At 35.3% G+C, this 16,559-nt stretch overlaps 2 protein-coding genes across 12 annotated transcripts in view; one reads left to right on the top strand and one right to left on the bottom strand.

The window, feature by feature from the left end:
• LOC124163264 (WD repeat-containing protein 37) overlaps window positions 1-1,266 on the bottom strand; it is a 34,195-nt gene extending 32,929 nt beyond the window's left edge. For 2 of the 4 annotated variants that reach the window (XM_046540048.1, XM_046540051.1), the window contains exons 1-4: window positions 1,122-1,209; window positions 611-930; window positions 251-457; window positions 54-124 (exon numbers count right to left, since the gene is read on the bottom strand). In XM_046540048.1, coding sequence (XP_046396004.1) covers window positions 54-124; window positions 251-411 — 232 coding nt within the window. In that variant the 5' untranslated portion in view covers window positions 412-457; window positions 611-930; window positions 1,122-1,209. Of the gene's footprint in view, window positions 1-53; window positions 125-250; window positions 458-610; window positions 1,003-1,121 lie in introns of those variants that run through there. The other 2 variants (XM_046540049.1, XM_046540050.1) reach the window with 2 other exon arrangements.
• Window positions 1,267-1,590: 324 nt separating this feature from the next.
• The window catches only part of LOC124164590, a 64,573-nt gene continuing 49,604 nt past the window's right edge, over window positions 1,591-16,559 (top strand). For 5 of the 8 annotated variants that reach the window (XM_046541998.1, XM_046541997.1, XM_046542002.1 and 2 more), the window contains exons 1-3: window positions 1,591-2,136; window positions 2,265-2,425; window positions 12,025-12,123. In XM_046541998.1, the coding sequence (XP_046397954.1) occupies window positions 2,313-2,425; window positions 12,025-12,123 (212 nt within the window). In that variant the 5' untranslated portion in view covers window positions 1,591-2,136; window positions 2,265-2,312. Of the gene's footprint in view, window positions 2,137-2,264; window positions 2,426-3,471; window positions 3,800-12,024; window positions 12,124-16,559 lie in introns of those variants that run through there. The other 3 variants (XM_046541996.1, XM_046542001.1, XM_046542000.1) reach the window with 3 other exon arrangements.

Here is a 16,559-nt window from a genome sequence, read left to right as displayed (position 1 = left end):
AATCAAGAAATACAGAAATAAGATACACAATGAAAGCAGGCAAAAGTGCTTACATGCTATATTTTCAAAGTAAAGGCCTTCAACTTCTTTTTCAATCTGCAGAAAAAGCTCCTGGAGACGATTCCTGTAATACACATCACAGGCATACATTTAACATACACAAACCTGAATAGACACAGCTATTGGGATCAGACTTATATGTATAAAACAATTAACAGTCAAAATAATTGGTCAATCAATATCAAACTACCTGACTAAAGGAGGTAAGATTGGCTCGCCCTCAGTCTCAGGTCTCTGGTTGAGGTAATTAACGGGTTGTACATCTTCATGATTGTTTTGAGAACGCGGTATGTTAATTCGTTTACTTTTTGGAGGTTTGACCGCCAAGTTAGGCACAACATCTTGAGGCATAATGGAAAAGTTTCACCATCGACAACTTGTGAACATTTGCACTCCACTGAAGAGGGACAAAAACAAAGTCAATGAAATAATGAGAAAGCTTTCTGCTTAAGTAAAGACAGTAGAATTTCGATCAAAAATATAGAATCTTTGAAATCCTTCAGTAATACAAAAATTCCAACACATGACAACCACAAAATAATTTTAATACCTGACTGAAGATCAATTGGGCCTAATGAACGCGATTTGAGTACCAGAGGTGTTTGAATCTTGAATACAAACACGCCACTATACACAAATTTTAACCAAAAGCATAGTACAAACGTGATTAACCCAACACTTTAACGTAATTTAAGCTGATTTATTATCTGTGTGTTACCATCGACCGCACTTTTATATGACGTCTACTTGCAGTTCTTGGGTACGAGTTATGTCTTTCAACTGTCATAAACCATGGGTATCGTAAGAATGTAGTTCCCACAATTTCACGCCTAAATGTTGAATGTGAAGCTGTGCATAAATGTTGACATCCTGAAAAATAGAAAATATTGCTTCTAAAATTGTTACGGTAGGCTTAGTTCAGAGAAGGGACTTAAAGTACTCGCTTCCATTCTATAACATTCTCTTTCGAACGAACTCAGACAGCGTTTGGTGTGTTTTGGAATATTATGATTAAAAATGGGAAGGAAGTCGAGGAAAGATTATGCCTGACAATGTCATACTTTTATTCACGGCTTCAAAATATTTTCGCGATTTTTCTGTGCACGGCCGTCACACCTACCACAGTATGGTATCAATCATGAATGCGGGCAAGGATCCTTGCGCATCGGCCATTTTGCTACAAATTTATATAGCAAAAATCATGGGGTTTAACCATTCTTTATGAAAAATTAGGGTCTTATTTAGATACAGTGCCTAAAAAATAATTCTAAATTAATAATAACAGCTTCGACGCCCCATATGCTTTTATATGTGAGTAAATTACACCATGTAAAGTAAGCAAACCTGTCTGGCTAGATAGCATAGCTGTAATCGTAGGCACTGAAATGAAGCGCTAAATTATAGTTAATAAAAATTATAATTGAAGATAAAAATATTTATATAGCACAATGTGGATTATTTACATAAATTAAAAATGTTATTGTCGTATTTCAGGAATCACACTGACAGATTGGAATAAATAATTTGTCACCAGGGGGCACTGTCATCTGCGCGAGATATTTGTGGTATTTTATCGATAACAGGAGCCTTATTTTCAATATTCATGCAGTGATGTGCGTTGAAATGGCCTAAAGAAATATTTATTTCAATTTCCTGCGCTTTACAATGCTAGAATGTTGTTAATACTCCTGATATTAATAAATATATTCAATATTGTCACTTAACAGTTGACAGTCAAAATGTATCAAGACGGTGTTAAAGCTTTTGTGTGTAAAAACATGTAATATCGTCTTCCTTGTCGGTGTGTTGAGTGAATTGCTAGAGAAATATGATCCAAAAATAATATTATGCGTAATTGTGTGTGAAATAAGTGAGTGAGCGCGGAAGACAGCGGTAATTACTTGTGGCCATGCCCATATACTATACTTTGATAATGTTGTTTTATTTTACCTGGAACTGTCAACATTCTGGTTATAAGCCGTAGTTTTTGGATGAAATAGATATATTTTTGTGCATTTAAGACAGTAAAACATTAGACTTTGCTATTGCAGTGATGAAGCGTTTACTTCCCTTTAGGTAAGAATTGTTGTTTTTGTCTTTGTTTACTTGATACATGCTGTCAAAATGTGATAATTCTAATGCTTAATTTGTTTATATGACGGTGATTTTACTCGTCTAACGTTTCTGTGCTTATTTATTTCTAGAATTTTTCTCCTAAGAACTCATGTTTGTCAACAAACTTCAACTTCATCATGTTTGAGGGCAAGCATATCCATTTTAGTCCAGTAGATAATAAACCTTTGTGTTCGTATTCTAAAAAGATTTGTAAACAACGGCGACTGAATGGATACGCATTTTGCATAAGGTAAGTTTATTTCAGCGCATTGGTGTTGAGTATGACAATGACATTGATGTGATATGCATTGGTGGTATTTGTTATTGTTGATGTAAATGCCTGTTGTCTTTAAAATGATAACTCTGCCAAACAGTGTTGCTTACTTTATTCTTGGCTCGAGTAAAACGGTATCACAATTGTTTACAAGCAATTATTTATTGTTATATTAATACAGAAAGCATTCACTTTGTGGCAAGAATTTTCGCAAGTGGGCTCTCTTGTGTAAGATTAATTTTCACATGATTTTCTTTTCCGATTTTCTGTACTAGCGATGTCATTTAAACCGTTATGGTACAATCATTGTTTGTGTTTCCCACATAAGTGTTTTGATTAGATTGTAGCGTAGAAGTATGTTCCGTGAAAACATCATAAGTTATTCGTCATGTTATAAAACCTTTAATTGGCTTATGCTAGTATTCACAATCATTATCTGCGAATCCTGTGAAAATGTCGCTGTATTTAAGTACGTTTCATTTATATGTTCTGGCGTCTCCGGTAGTTTGTCTGGTTATTAAGCGTCTGAATTCTCCTCTACAAATATTCATTTGATTGCAAGGTAGGAAAAATGTACCCTTGATACATATTTAGACCATATTAATGTGTCATTATCGTAGTTACCTTTATCTTAATGGTCTTATTGCTGTGGCTTATTGTCCTAAGTATCGGTATTATGTGTTTATTGAAAGTAGCTTTCTTTTGTGCCCACAATTGTTTAGTAATTCATATGTCCATGACTGCTAACTTATTTCTATTATCTTAAGCTTAGGGGGCAATATCCTCAAGTGAAATTGTTTGTGATTAATAATATAATTTTACCCTGAGTGACTTATATATACATGGAATTAGGTGCCCTCATTGAAAAGGTAGTTTAAGATAGCATAATGTGGCAAGAAATGTTTAAATGTCAGAAAATGGTGTCATTTGTGACATCCCCTTATTTAAGATGTTTACCTTCCGGTATTTCTGTTTTTTTTACTAATTTTCTTATTTACAAATTTCTCTGTAATGTTTTCCAGCTTTGGATTATGAAGTGATTTGCTATTTTTGAGAGCAAAATAGTCTCTGGAAACATGCATGAAGTAATTACTCTCAAAATTGATAAAATTTCTTTGAAATCAAGAAAATCTTTAATCAGAGTAAGGGGATTTGATGAATCCAAATTATCTTCAGGCGTCTTGTTGTGAATCTGTTGAAGAATTGATGGAGCTCATAGAAGCGTACATATAGTAGGGAGTCAGCAATACTTCATTCAGTGAATGTGACGGAGCATATAAATTCAATCATTATTGAATTAGTCTCTAAAATATTGTAGATATGGTGAACTATTGCTTGGAACTTGATATGGTAGGTTTTTGTACTTACTCACATTTCCATATCTTTCTTAATATTATGCAACTATTGAGATGATTTTCAGTGGTGCTATAGCCTGTCAAGGTTGTGAGTCTTCTGGCTCCCTCCTTGAAGTGTCAATTTTTTGTGACTATTTTGTCTTTACATTATTTATTCGAATGACCTGTTGTAATAAAAAAAATAATTGAAAATCCGAACATTTGGAATTTAGGGTGATCGGAGGTACATATTACAAATAACATGTCAATTACATGTGACAATTTACGAAGAATTTGGTACATATTACCGAAAGAGAATTTTTTCTCCATGCATTTGTGACTGCATTTGTCGTGAATTATATGGCTATTTTAATGGTCAATTCAAATTGAATTGGGAAATCATTAGAATATTTTGTTACAAAAATTGGTTTTCTATATCTATAGACTTCATGAATAAAATAGTGGATTCAAGTAGTTACATTTAATCGTGTTTCTGTCAATGGATAGGTCTTCAGAATGTACTGAAGGTGTTTTCAGTAGATGTCTCCATGTTTCTGGGTTTCACCGCGTGGATTTTCTTTGTGACGACAGTTTCTCCGGTATTCCAACCGGTGTCTTCAGGTCGATGCGCATTTGTTTCACTACGCATCAACGTGTATTCATTAGGTCTCAATATTATGAAGTTCATGGGACCAAAAAAACCAGAGGTTCATTTCAAGGAAGTTCTTAATGAACATTTCTTTCAGGAATCGTTTGAAAAAAAATGTCTAAATATCCTGTCTCTTCAATCTCCTGAACTTGTAGTCACACTGCAAGATAGCGTCAGAGTCAAGTGTATAATATCTGCATTAAATGATGCGCAAATACAAAAAAAAAAGCGCATTTGTTTCATTTTCTTAATAGAAGAATGCGGCATGATGCAATTTAGGGTTGATATCTTCCTGAATACAGTAAGGCCTCAATATACGAACAAATTGCATTCCTCGAGACCTGACTCATAAGTTGATAAACCTATGCAAGGCATCAAGGATTGCACTAATCCTGCAGAATGCAACACTATCAGAATTGTGCGTTAACTCATGATTGTGATGAACTGACCTAGCTGGGCGTGTGACGTAGCCAGAGCCGAAAAAAATCACTGTCTGCAGGAAGAAAGAACAGGCGAAACGATGAAAAGTTCCTGACTTAACGCCGGATTCAATGATGCTTTGTTCAGGTTATGCCCAAAGTGGAAGCTCCCTTACATCACACCCCATCGCAACTGTCAACTCAAAAGGTGCCAAATTTAAAATTTTGGGCATGAATGAAATTTCCTAATTTTTGTATGAGTGGGTCACCATGATTCCACAGGAATGAAGCTTATTATATGATGTTTCGCACGTACTGAAGTGTCTCCTTCTGAAGAAAGAACCATAATTGATGCTCTTGGGCACAGTACACAAGGAGAACTTTTGTGTATCTCAATGATTATGACAGTGTATATCCACCTAAATGCCATTACATATTCGTGGAACTTCATAATAAAGTTCATTTTGTAACCGCCGGGACTGAGATTCATAATTTCGTAATAACGTTTATTTTATTATAGATTGGATGAGCCTTTATGTCGGTACCAACGATTTGCTTCGTAATAACGAGAACTTCTTAATAACATTGCTCTTATTAACGAGTGTCCACTGTAGGTCTTAAAATCTTACTAATTAGCTGTGGCAGCCTTAGTTGAATGGAAAGATGCATTTAGATTTTATGTGAACCCTGGTCAAGTTTGATTTTACCTACTTGATTTCTTCGCCCTGGCAGCATTGAAAAATACTTGATAGATTTTAATTCTATTGAATGTCATAAGAATTTCCTCAGCTTTCATAGTCGATATAATCAACAGCTTATATAATCTTCTTGCATAGTCCTAGTTCACCAAAGCAAAATGTTTGAGAATCCATATGACCTTGAACATCATTGAGACCATGTAATCCATATCAGTCTGATTTTGCTTTACCTTCATTAACCCTAACTAATCCTACATATGCCTTAAAAATTTAATTTATTCCTTCAATTTCTTGAATATCTTTACATAAGTTTTTTTTGTGTAGTGAATAAGGCCATTGCTCTTTAATTTCAATTTTTAATCATTCCAATAATTTATGATCTTTAAATGCCGTTAAAAGCGTAATGCCATCATCCATAATAATTTGATTCCATTGCCTAGTGTGTGAGACTTTCATGGAAGGGAAAATGCATTTTGTCCAACCATGTCGCTCACATAATATTTGTCTCCATGCTTCAGTTTTGTCTGAGTTAAGGCATTTTCTCTTAAATCCTTTGATTACTGAAGGTTTCTATTTTTGAATTGACGCTCAACCATATAATATGGAACTTTTCAACTTTCTCATAATAATTTTTCTCAAGAAATGTGAGGTTATATAATCATTTCTTTCGGTCATTGATTTCCAATCACTCAAAGAATTCTAATAGATTGACCACTCAAGATAACTCTTGCATTTTATTTGTTTCAATTACTGTTTTTAAAGTAATTTAATTGAATGCTTGATTGCTTCCTGGGTCATTCCGCATTAACTCAATCAATTCACTGCACTCACTGTCTCAGATTTTGATAAGTTTCTCTCTGTAGAAAAGTTACAACCTTAGCTAAGAAAAATTTCAAATATTTTGGCCCAGATATCAATACTTTCTATGATAGGATTGTCTGTGTGTACCAAGTCACAATAAAATTATGCCTTCTGGCTTAATCAATCAACCATTATTTTTTATTATAAAAGCAGAAGTAAGCAAGCTACAGTACTGAAACACTCATATACTGCTGTCAGGTAACTCTGGTTTAAAAAAATTATGTTACAAATAAAATTTCCGTGTTATAAATAATCAAACATGGCTGTTTCTACAAATTTCCCTTACCAGTGACATTTTCATGTGCATGAAAAACCACATATAAATACATCCATCAAAATTGGTGGTAATGTTGATCATAATATTTTCTTTAAATGGGTATGTAGTTTGAAATAATTTGGGGGACATTTTTTGATTCAATTACTGAAAAGTCCACTGAATTTTAGTTGAAAAATACCACTTTTTCAACTTCTAATAACATAAGGGGTAACTTGCAGAGGTCTGATGATTTTTATATGACATGTGTAACTTTCCTCTTGAACGGAAACGAAAAAACTCAAAGTTGCTTCCATGACTTAAAGTGACTCACCAATATATTTTGTTTTTGTACGTAAAACAACAGAAACTCACTCATACTTAATGACTTCCTACCATGATGTGTGGTGTAGATTTCTTCTCAGTTCATTCACCTCATAATGTCATTTGTGTGACATTACTAATGGTGAAATTAACTGTCATACCACGCATGAAATCACAAAAAATGATCTCAAGATCTTGGGAGTGGAAAGCCAACAGCCTGTAGTTACATTTCCAGTTCATGTGATAGATAGAGGGAGAAAATTATCAAAATCTTAAATGTCCTATGTGGGGACCCCAAAAATTGGTTGAAATGACATGGAATGACCCTTCAGTAATCACTACCTGTACCTGAGTTTCAATTTTAGATTGCGGGGAAAAATTTACTGCTTGTAAAAGTGAGACTTGTAGTTTTAAATATAAATCTTCCCTAATTTCATCTGTTAAAACATTTGTCAACAACATCTGTGAGAGACTTTTTGGGTCTTTTTCTTTAAACATCGTGCCTAAGTAAACATTTTATGTGGTGATCACTATTGTATTGTTTATCACTTTCCCAGGGAATAGAATGAATAAACATTTCTCGGGTTGCCGTGCAGGTAAGAAAATCGAAGAGCGCAAAGCCTGAGAAAAGTTTATTTATTGATGAAGGCTTGTTTTCGAAAGGAAACGCATCTGTCAAACCAGTCTCTCCTTAGAAAAGGCCCTAGACATTATTGTGATCGTAAAATTCTGTTGAAATGATCAAAGCTCCTCCCTTATCACCTATTTCAGAATGGTGAAGAAATAAACTCCTTTTTTCACAGATATATTTGGAGGCAAATGTAAGAAATAAGTAAAAGGAAAGTGTTGGTTGATTTGGCTCCGCACAAGGTTTTAATGTGATTGCTCATTAGCCGAACTCCTTGAAAGCCATAGAAATAGGCGAAAAATGTGGTAATAGTGCAGTTTGCATGGCTGCAAAGGCCTCAATTTTTTAATGAATATCTGATGTCAGGAAATTCAGAAATAGCAAAAAAAAAAATTTCAACCGTTTCCAGACTGATTTTTCATGAGTTATAGGTGCCCATTTAATATCCCAAGAATAATATATTTTTGGTATCTCCTAATGGCCAGAGATAGTGTGTAACCCTAAATTAAGTGAGGAAGTGAAGTAGGATTTTTGTCCCTTTTGATGCTTTATATTGTGGCAGATGCCAATTTTTGCACGATTGGTTATATGTTTCCCCTTGTAGACTTGTTTTAACAAACAAATCCTCAAGATTTACTGATATTTTTTCCTGTGTAAATTCTACTTTAAAATTTACTTAGCTATTTATAACAGCAAGCATATTCATAATACCGACATTTTGGTAGTGTTGCACATAAAAAATATTACAGAAACAATCTAGTTAGACAAACTTCTTAAACAAAGCCATGATATGAGGGTCATTCAATAAGTTTTTAGGAAAAAGTTGAAAGTCAAATGAAATTGAGTCATTTTTTCTCAACATACATAGTCTTCTTTCACCTTAAAAATGTTTTTAGCGTTACAAGCCATCCAAAGACTAAAATTTTAGGAATTTCCTTAAAATTTGGCATTATGTTGGGCGATTGCAACCTCCTTAGATGTAAATATTTGCCCGCCTACCCATTTCTTCAAGTTGAGAAATAATTAAAAGTCTCTTGGGGCCAAACCAGGTGAATTTTATAATTTTTGGAGCTTTCATTCCATAATTTTGGCCATTGCAACTGCACAGGTGTGCATTGTCTTATTGAAAGAGGAATATTTTCTGTTTCAAATGAGAATACTTTTCTCCATTTCTACCATCAACCAATCCTATACAACACGGCTGTGACTGTGCGGTCTAAGGCGTTAATCCCCTAACACGTTCAATGGTGTCAGGCTCAACTTTGTGGAAGTTGAAGTTCACAAATGAAAAAAACGACTATGTTTTCTTCCACTGATTTATTTTGACGGTACAACATGTTTCGACCTTGAGCGGTACTCGTAAATGACCGCTCAAGGTCAAAACATGTTGTACCGTCAAAATAAATTAGTGGAAGAAAACGTAGTCGTTTTTTCATTTGTGAATCCCCTAACCTGTACTTGGTACCTCGGGTTCGAGTCCCAGTGTCGGCATTATTTTTTCTCTCTTCTAATTTTTGAAATCACTGTTACATTTTATCCCCATTCGTTTTATTTAGTTAGTTCGCGAATTTTTTAATTTAATATCAATTTATGAATTTTAAACGAAACTCCGAATTGTGCCTTAGACCGCACAGCCACGGCCGCAGATGAGAGGGAGCGCTTACTCAAGGGCTGTCATGCTGCGCGAAATCTTTACATGCGAATGTCTCTCGAACCCGGGCCTATGTGGAAGAAAGCCGTGACACTTTTTCTATCTTACCTATATGGTTTTAGAAAATAACATCCGCATCCAGATCCCGAACATCACTTTGGCGATGTCTCCTTGTGAGAGCAAACATGACACTCATTTTGCCAAGATTATTTTCATACCCGATTTTTCATGTAAAGTAGAAGTGATTGTACATTACAGTATGTCTATGGCCTCAACTATATTGCACACTTCGATTCATCTATCTCTTAAAAACATAGGTGGATATTTTCATTAATTTCAGGGAGAGGCACTTCCTCATGTCATCCAGAACAATGTTCTTTTTTTTTTGGATGTATGGCCATTCATTAAATTTTATATAGCTTGATGAATTCTTTATTCTTTTCCTGTGATAAAAACGTTTGCGTTAATGATAATTAGCTTTTAAAAGAGGCGTTCGCTTTCGGTAATTATTTTGTACTGCCACTTTCGAAGGTTTGTACCCTGCGTGCGCTGAGTCAAGAACCAGTAAACAGGATTGGAAACAGGCAGTCAATCAGAGTTCGTCGACCATAGGTTACTAGGCTTGGGGAAATTCTCCAATGCTCAGAAATTCTGCAAGCACTATAGAGATGCATATATCAGTGGGTTAATGTGATTTAGGACGAGGGGATAAAAATTAGAAGATTTTTAGGATATTTGATATCGCAAAAGAACAAGGCCACTGTTTATGACATTCATACAGAGTGACAAGGAATATCACTTTATTTCCCTTTAGAGCTTATGCTTACCATAACAATGGGCTGTAAAAATTATAATTCAGAATACATTCCTGTATGTATGGGTGTCCAGAGGTTATATGTGCCTGGAGTCAAATTTAGCGGAGTGCATTCCCCTTGAAGGACTAGGTACTAGGATTTAGTGTTGCAAAGATTAGCAGTTAAATATTTGGATTATATTGATGCCAATGTATCAAATTTCTGGTAGAAATGTAGATTTTAAGAATGGTTCAAGTGACCCCTTGTGTTAAGAAACCATTGAAAAGTATGAAGTATGGATTGGTTCCTCTTTTTGGTCTGTTCTTCCTTCAGGTCTGGTTCTTAATCAACCTTCAAATTAGGTATTTGTAGTCACTCGATATAGGTGTCTATGGTTCATCTGATCACAGGTTTAGTGCAAAGGGGAGTGTGGAAGCATAGTAAGTACAGCACTTGGCTGACGATCATAGGGTTTCAGGTTCAAACCCAGGGTGAAGTCTTAGGACATCCTCAAAAAAATCTTCGTAAGGCAAGGTGGCCATGGGGAAAAAACTAACCCTCTATCCTGAAATTCTCAAACCCTTGACTAAGTTGTTGGTGAGCTCTGTCCTCACCTATTTAAACCGAGCTCACTGGGTAAAAGAGTGAAGCAATTCTGAGTGCAACTTTTAGTGTTGCATTCATCTATTAGTGCTAAATCCTGTGTACAAATTTGTTTTCAGAATTTTTTTTTAATACCGTTAGTGGTAATCTGTGAGTGAATAGTTCTCATAAATGGGTGTTTAAATGTACCCTGTTGTGGAAATATTTTGGTGAATTTCACCCCCATATACCCTATGCAATATATATTTCATTTGCTATTTTTGATGTGGTGAATAATTTCTAATTATTTTGTATGCATGTCTTATTGCAATACATAATTATGTTCTAAGTTTTGTTCGGATATTAGGGCATTCGGCATTTACTTCATGTTTTGAGAAGGCATACCTTCTTATATTTGTACTTCTTCCTCCTTCTATGCTTATATGTTGTATGTATGTATTTTCATTGATTTTGTTGGTGTTTCTAATCTTATAGCAATATTCTCCTGTACATCATTCCCTGGTTGTCGGCGTTCATTCTTTATCTTGCTATTTTCATTATCTATATTTGAACCAATGGGTTCTAGAGAGGAGACTCCATCTTTCATGAATGAGATTAGAATACAAGTTTATACTTAGCACCTTATAAACCTGATTTCTGAGTACTGCCTTCATTCCTCTTTGTCATTGTTAAGTATTTGACGTGTTGTTCCTACTTTTTCGGTAAACCATATTTGTATCATGTAATTGCTAGTTATAATAATGGTTGAAGAAGTTTAACTTAACTAATTTTCATTTAATACATACTTGATTTTTTACCTGTCCTTACTATTTTTAACTTGTGATGCTTACACAGAGATCTTGCCATTATATAAATGGTGTCGTTTGTTGTTAAAGTTCTTTGTGTTAAAAATTAATTATGTGAGATTTGAATACAGTGAACTTCCAATTATCCATGCCAATGAGTGAATTGATGCAGCACTGATAATTAAGAAACACTGCTAAGATAAAAGTATAGATAAAGCAATTTTTATGTTGTAATTATTCTGTAGAATGAAATATGTGTCACGTCAAGTGATTGTTGTGGTAAATTCACTGTGAGTAAACTTCATTTTAGATACCTACTAAATATTTTAATGGATTCCGCCAATGAAATTATTGTTGAAGGGAATATAAAATAGTGCGGATAACCTGGAAACCCCATAATTTTAACCTGGATAATTGTGAGTTAACTGTTTTGATAGGAATTGGTTTTTGATGGTTGATTGTAGTAACATGGTGAGCATTCTTGACAGGAATTTTCAAATGTTTAACCCTCTTGGTTGCATGTATATATGTGTACATAATTTATTATTTTATCATTTGATTGGTTTTTCCATTTAGGCATATTCTGGAAGACGGCTCTGCACCCTTCAAACAGTGCTCCTTTATTGCCAAATTCAAGAAATGCACGAACCCAATCCCCTCCCATGAAGACCGTGGGTATGAAGTTTTCTCTCACATTACATTTAAAAGGTTTTTGTAGAGGCATTACTAGAGTATTGTCATAGTTTAACATTACTAACAACTAATTATGTTTCCTTGTGTATCCCTTAACTGTTGGATTGTGAATTGAGCAGTCAAAGAACTTAGATATAAACCAGAAGTAATCAATTTTAACCTCTCACCCAACGTATATTAAGAGAGCCAATAATCTGAATTTTGATCAACTGATGATCATGTTATCCTTCTCATATCATTATAACTTCTCCCTCTCTTTGTCCTACCTACCCTATCTTACCCCCATTTTTTCCCTGCCCTCTACTACTCCAGTTAAGTCTCACATTCAGCTGCTATGTTCAGCATAAATATGATTCAGTGTTCCTGTATAAAAGGTTTTGCTGCATTAATCCTCACATAAGGTTTCTCTGTAGTAGGTAAATAATTCATGTAATCAAAAGTATGTAATGAAGGAATTTTGTAGTCTCTGCATACGATGCATTTGAGTACCCTCAGAGAGCACATTCACATTGCTTAGGTATTCACTTTTTGTCTGATAAATTTTTATAGAAACACTGCCAATGTGAAATATCTAATACTTTATAATATAATATGAAATATCTAATATATAGGCTCTAAATAGGCTGTTGTATGAAAGTGAAAGACGAAGAAAATATTTTCCTTTCTCAGTTATCTTCTCAAAGTTTTAAAGTAAAGAATATACACATTGCCGCCCACTTTTCCTGAATTTTTTAGGTTATTATAGTTCTGGTGCATTGTTCAGGGGGAATAGTTCATGAAAGGAATGAATCACTTCCAAGAGTGTAAGCAACAGGGAACCAAGTGCGGCAGATGTATGAGGTTGATGAGTGGTGAAGAAGCGGGGAACTGCTTGGCAATATTTCATGATGTCATCAACGTATCTGTAAAAGGTAGAAGGCCTTCAATTTTTTTCCACTAGTAGCTGTGGGACAGATAGCTAGGCGATGGATAAAGAAATAAAAATGTCTCTTTATTTTTTAAATTGTAACAATTACAAATTTAAATAAGTTGGTGAATGAGCCAATAGCTGACGAAAACCTTGAATTTTACCACTTCAGGGAAATGTGGTGGAGTCTTCAGATTCCTGGATCAGTACATACATACATACTCAATTAGCTTGTTGGATAAATGGTGTGATGGAATGCTGCACTCAAGGATATCTAATGGGAGTGGCCAGTTATGTTTCTAACTTCCCATGATCTATTCTGTATGAAGAATGTCAATTTCTAGTTTCATATTCTACGAATAGTGAATTAAGTACCAAAATGGAGAATACTTACCTGTGAATTTGGTGATTATTTTACGATGAAAGGATGTGAGTCCGTTCTCCTGTAGGGTAAGTGTGACATAAGGGACAGTTCTCAGAAGCTGAGCAACATTTATGGGGAACATTAGGGAGGCTGGCATGACAAGGTAGATTTTAGCATTGGCAGCTACAGTGCATGGCACCTATAATTAGAAAAGCCATGCTATGTGAGTATGCCTCAAATCTGGTGCAATTACGTTTGAAAATTGTATTGCCATGGAGGCATGAGTTTGGATTTTTGTCTCACTTTGACTTGTTAACATTGAGACTGGGCTGATGAGCTCATAAGGCTTGCAGAACTCTGGACTCCAGGGAAGAAATTGTATCACTCCTGAAAAATGATATGCTCTGGTTAGCTATGGCTTGGGAGTGTAGTCATCGGACCCAGATGATATGAATTCATAGGTCAGCTCCATGCAATATGGCTTGGAAATTAAAAAACTATGCAAATATTTCCTTTTGCCGTAGGCTCTAATGAATTGCAATAAGAATAATATTTTTATGGTCATGATTCGAAATGCATAGTGCTCTGCAGTTAATTTGAGCCAGAATGAAGAAAAGAGGCACATTCCATGTCTGAAATCATTTTTCACCCTCGATGTTCTGTGAACTAGTAGAGCATGTTCGTGTTCAAGGTAATTGATGGATAATATTATTATATTTATAACTGGATAAACTGAACCACTCCCCTTTCCTCGACCTTAATCTTTGTTCATCCTCCTACTGCAAACTGCTACCCTAAACCTCCTCTCCCCCACCTCTCACTAATCCGTTGCTATATGGGCAGAAAAGGAGGGTGATTGACAACTTGAAAATTATGTTACAATGTTGAAATGTTAGGTTGAATCATGGGGTTGATAATTTATTTGAGAGGAATCTGTGTAGGATATATCTTTCATCTACAGTTAAGGTCTGTTCACTTTATCTTTGCGGGTGAGCTGGTGTGGCTTAACCGAGTTGGGGTGAGAGGAGGGAAAGTTTATCTACACGTGACTTTCCCTCTTCCAATCAGCAGACAGTAGGCGTGGCCTTGCACTTCGGAATTTCAGTCGCTCTCAGACCTCCGTCGCGTCAACTTCGTGAATCTGCTAGCTGTGTTGCCAAATCTCGTGCGATCTCTTGGTGCTCATCGATTCTTCCATTTAAATCCAATGTATAACTTACTGTTCCTTATTCTTCCACTTCAATCCTTTTCCATCGGCTTTCCAGAAAATTTTTATTCACCTTTTACATTCCCATCAGCACCGACTCCCTCCCTCCACCTATTCCCTCTCAGTACTTTTCCGATCCCTTTCTTAACAAACCCTAACCCTTTTCCTCAACTCTGTATTTACTTTTGGGTATTACAACCTATATAGTTTTGTATACCTCTGATTTAAAAGATTAACATCCAAGCGTGTTTACTGAAGGTTCCGAAAGTGACTCCGAAAATTAAGACACTGACGGGAGGGAAGACGAGGAGGTTGATTTATGAGCCACACCACTCCAGCAATAAGTACAAAATAAATTATGTAATAAAATACCCGTCGTGCTACTTTTCTCCATTCTTTTTGCATCCTCATCCTCACGAATTCCCGTGCAATCCCCGTTTATCAGAATGTTACGCTTATGTATGCCTTTCACCAGCGGTCTCGCATTTAGCGGACAATATCCTGGCTTCTGAGATGGGATTATCCTCAATCCCCTCTAAATAAGTAGCTATACATTGTATGCATTGTTTCGCCGCCGGGCCCAAAATATCTGTGGCCACGTATGAGTCACACCTTTTCAGTGGGACACTAGGGCGCGTGTGTACATTTGGCAACGTTAAGGTCGCTCCTGCTCTCTCTCTCTCTCTCTCGGTACTACCCCTCCCCCTTCAGCGAGGCCCTCCGATAGTGTCCGGGATCTCACGAAAGCTGACCCGCAGAGATAAAATGAACAGATAATAGTCTTACGTTTTTGAGAAAAACATTTAGAACTATTTGGTCCGACAGCTGAATAGTATGAAAATTTTCATTTTTGTAGAATAGACCCAAAAGATTCCTGGAAGGAATGATATCTAAACCTAGATCCAAAGTACTAGGACAATGCTCATAAAATAATAATTTATGTTTTTCTGTCATTCAATTAGACTTCTCCCTCCATTACCTCAGATAATTGGCTCTCAATTACATCTTTTTGTGAGATAACTTGGTAAGTTAAATATGATCTCTACAGCTAAGCATGTTAAAAAGTCAATTAATTAAAATAATCTGTTTATTTAATTTTTCATCTTTCACCAACTTAATTAAATTGTGAAAATAAGTTCTGGGGTTCAAGTGAATAAATCTTTTTTTTTTAATTTGATGTTTCTTAAATTTTTCCACTGAGATGATATCAATGTTTCAAGAGGTTATCTATGTTTTTAAATGTGCCTTATAATTTACTTCCACAGTTAGTGTGGAAGTGATGCATAGTAGTACACATTTGATCATACTTATTTCTTGTGTAATAGATATGAATTACTATAGTTGAAAATATTTTTCTTGTCTTACGGTGCCGCACAGGCATTCTTATTCATTCTGGCAAGTATTATTTTGTCAGTAAATATGTAGGTATTAAGGAAAACTATTATCGTGTCTCATAACTATGATAAAAAAATTCTCAGCTCTTTGTTGAATCAGTCTCAAGGTCATACCTGGATGGAAAGTTCCAGGGGTTCCCCCTTTCCATTCCCTATTGTATGATAATGGGGCACTATAGTTTGTGAAGCCCCTTCAAATGAACCCCTCAAAAATAAACTATTCATGATAGATGCTGAATTTCTTCAGATGAGGTGTAAATTGAATCAAATCTGCTCAATTCCATACACCCACTCTCAGATTAGTGCCGTTCCAATTAGTGATATTTACATTTTGAGACCCTGTTCCAGTTTTACACTCTCTGGTTCTTATTATTGCTCTTGAAAATTCCGTGATGCACAGCAATTGCTGTGGCTCACGGTTCACTCCGTGCTTCATTCAGAATTGTAGTGTACTAAGCAACCTGACTAGGAATACAATACCGCTGTTTAGTTTTATGAGAGTATGCTTTCATATTTATTTTTACTTTATTTTTATTCTAGCTGTTT

The sequence above is a fragment of the Ischnura elegans genome, chromosome 8 (genome assembly GCF_921293095.1).
Source record: "Ischnura elegans chromosome 8, ioIscEleg1.1, whole genome shotgun sequence".
Taxonomy (NCBI): Eukaryota; Metazoa; Arthropoda; class Insecta; order Odonata; family Coenagrionidae; genus Ischnura; species Ischnura elegans.
The sequence above is the reverse complement of the archived record's forward strand: the minus strand, read 5'-3'. Positions and strand labels throughout refer to the sequence as shown.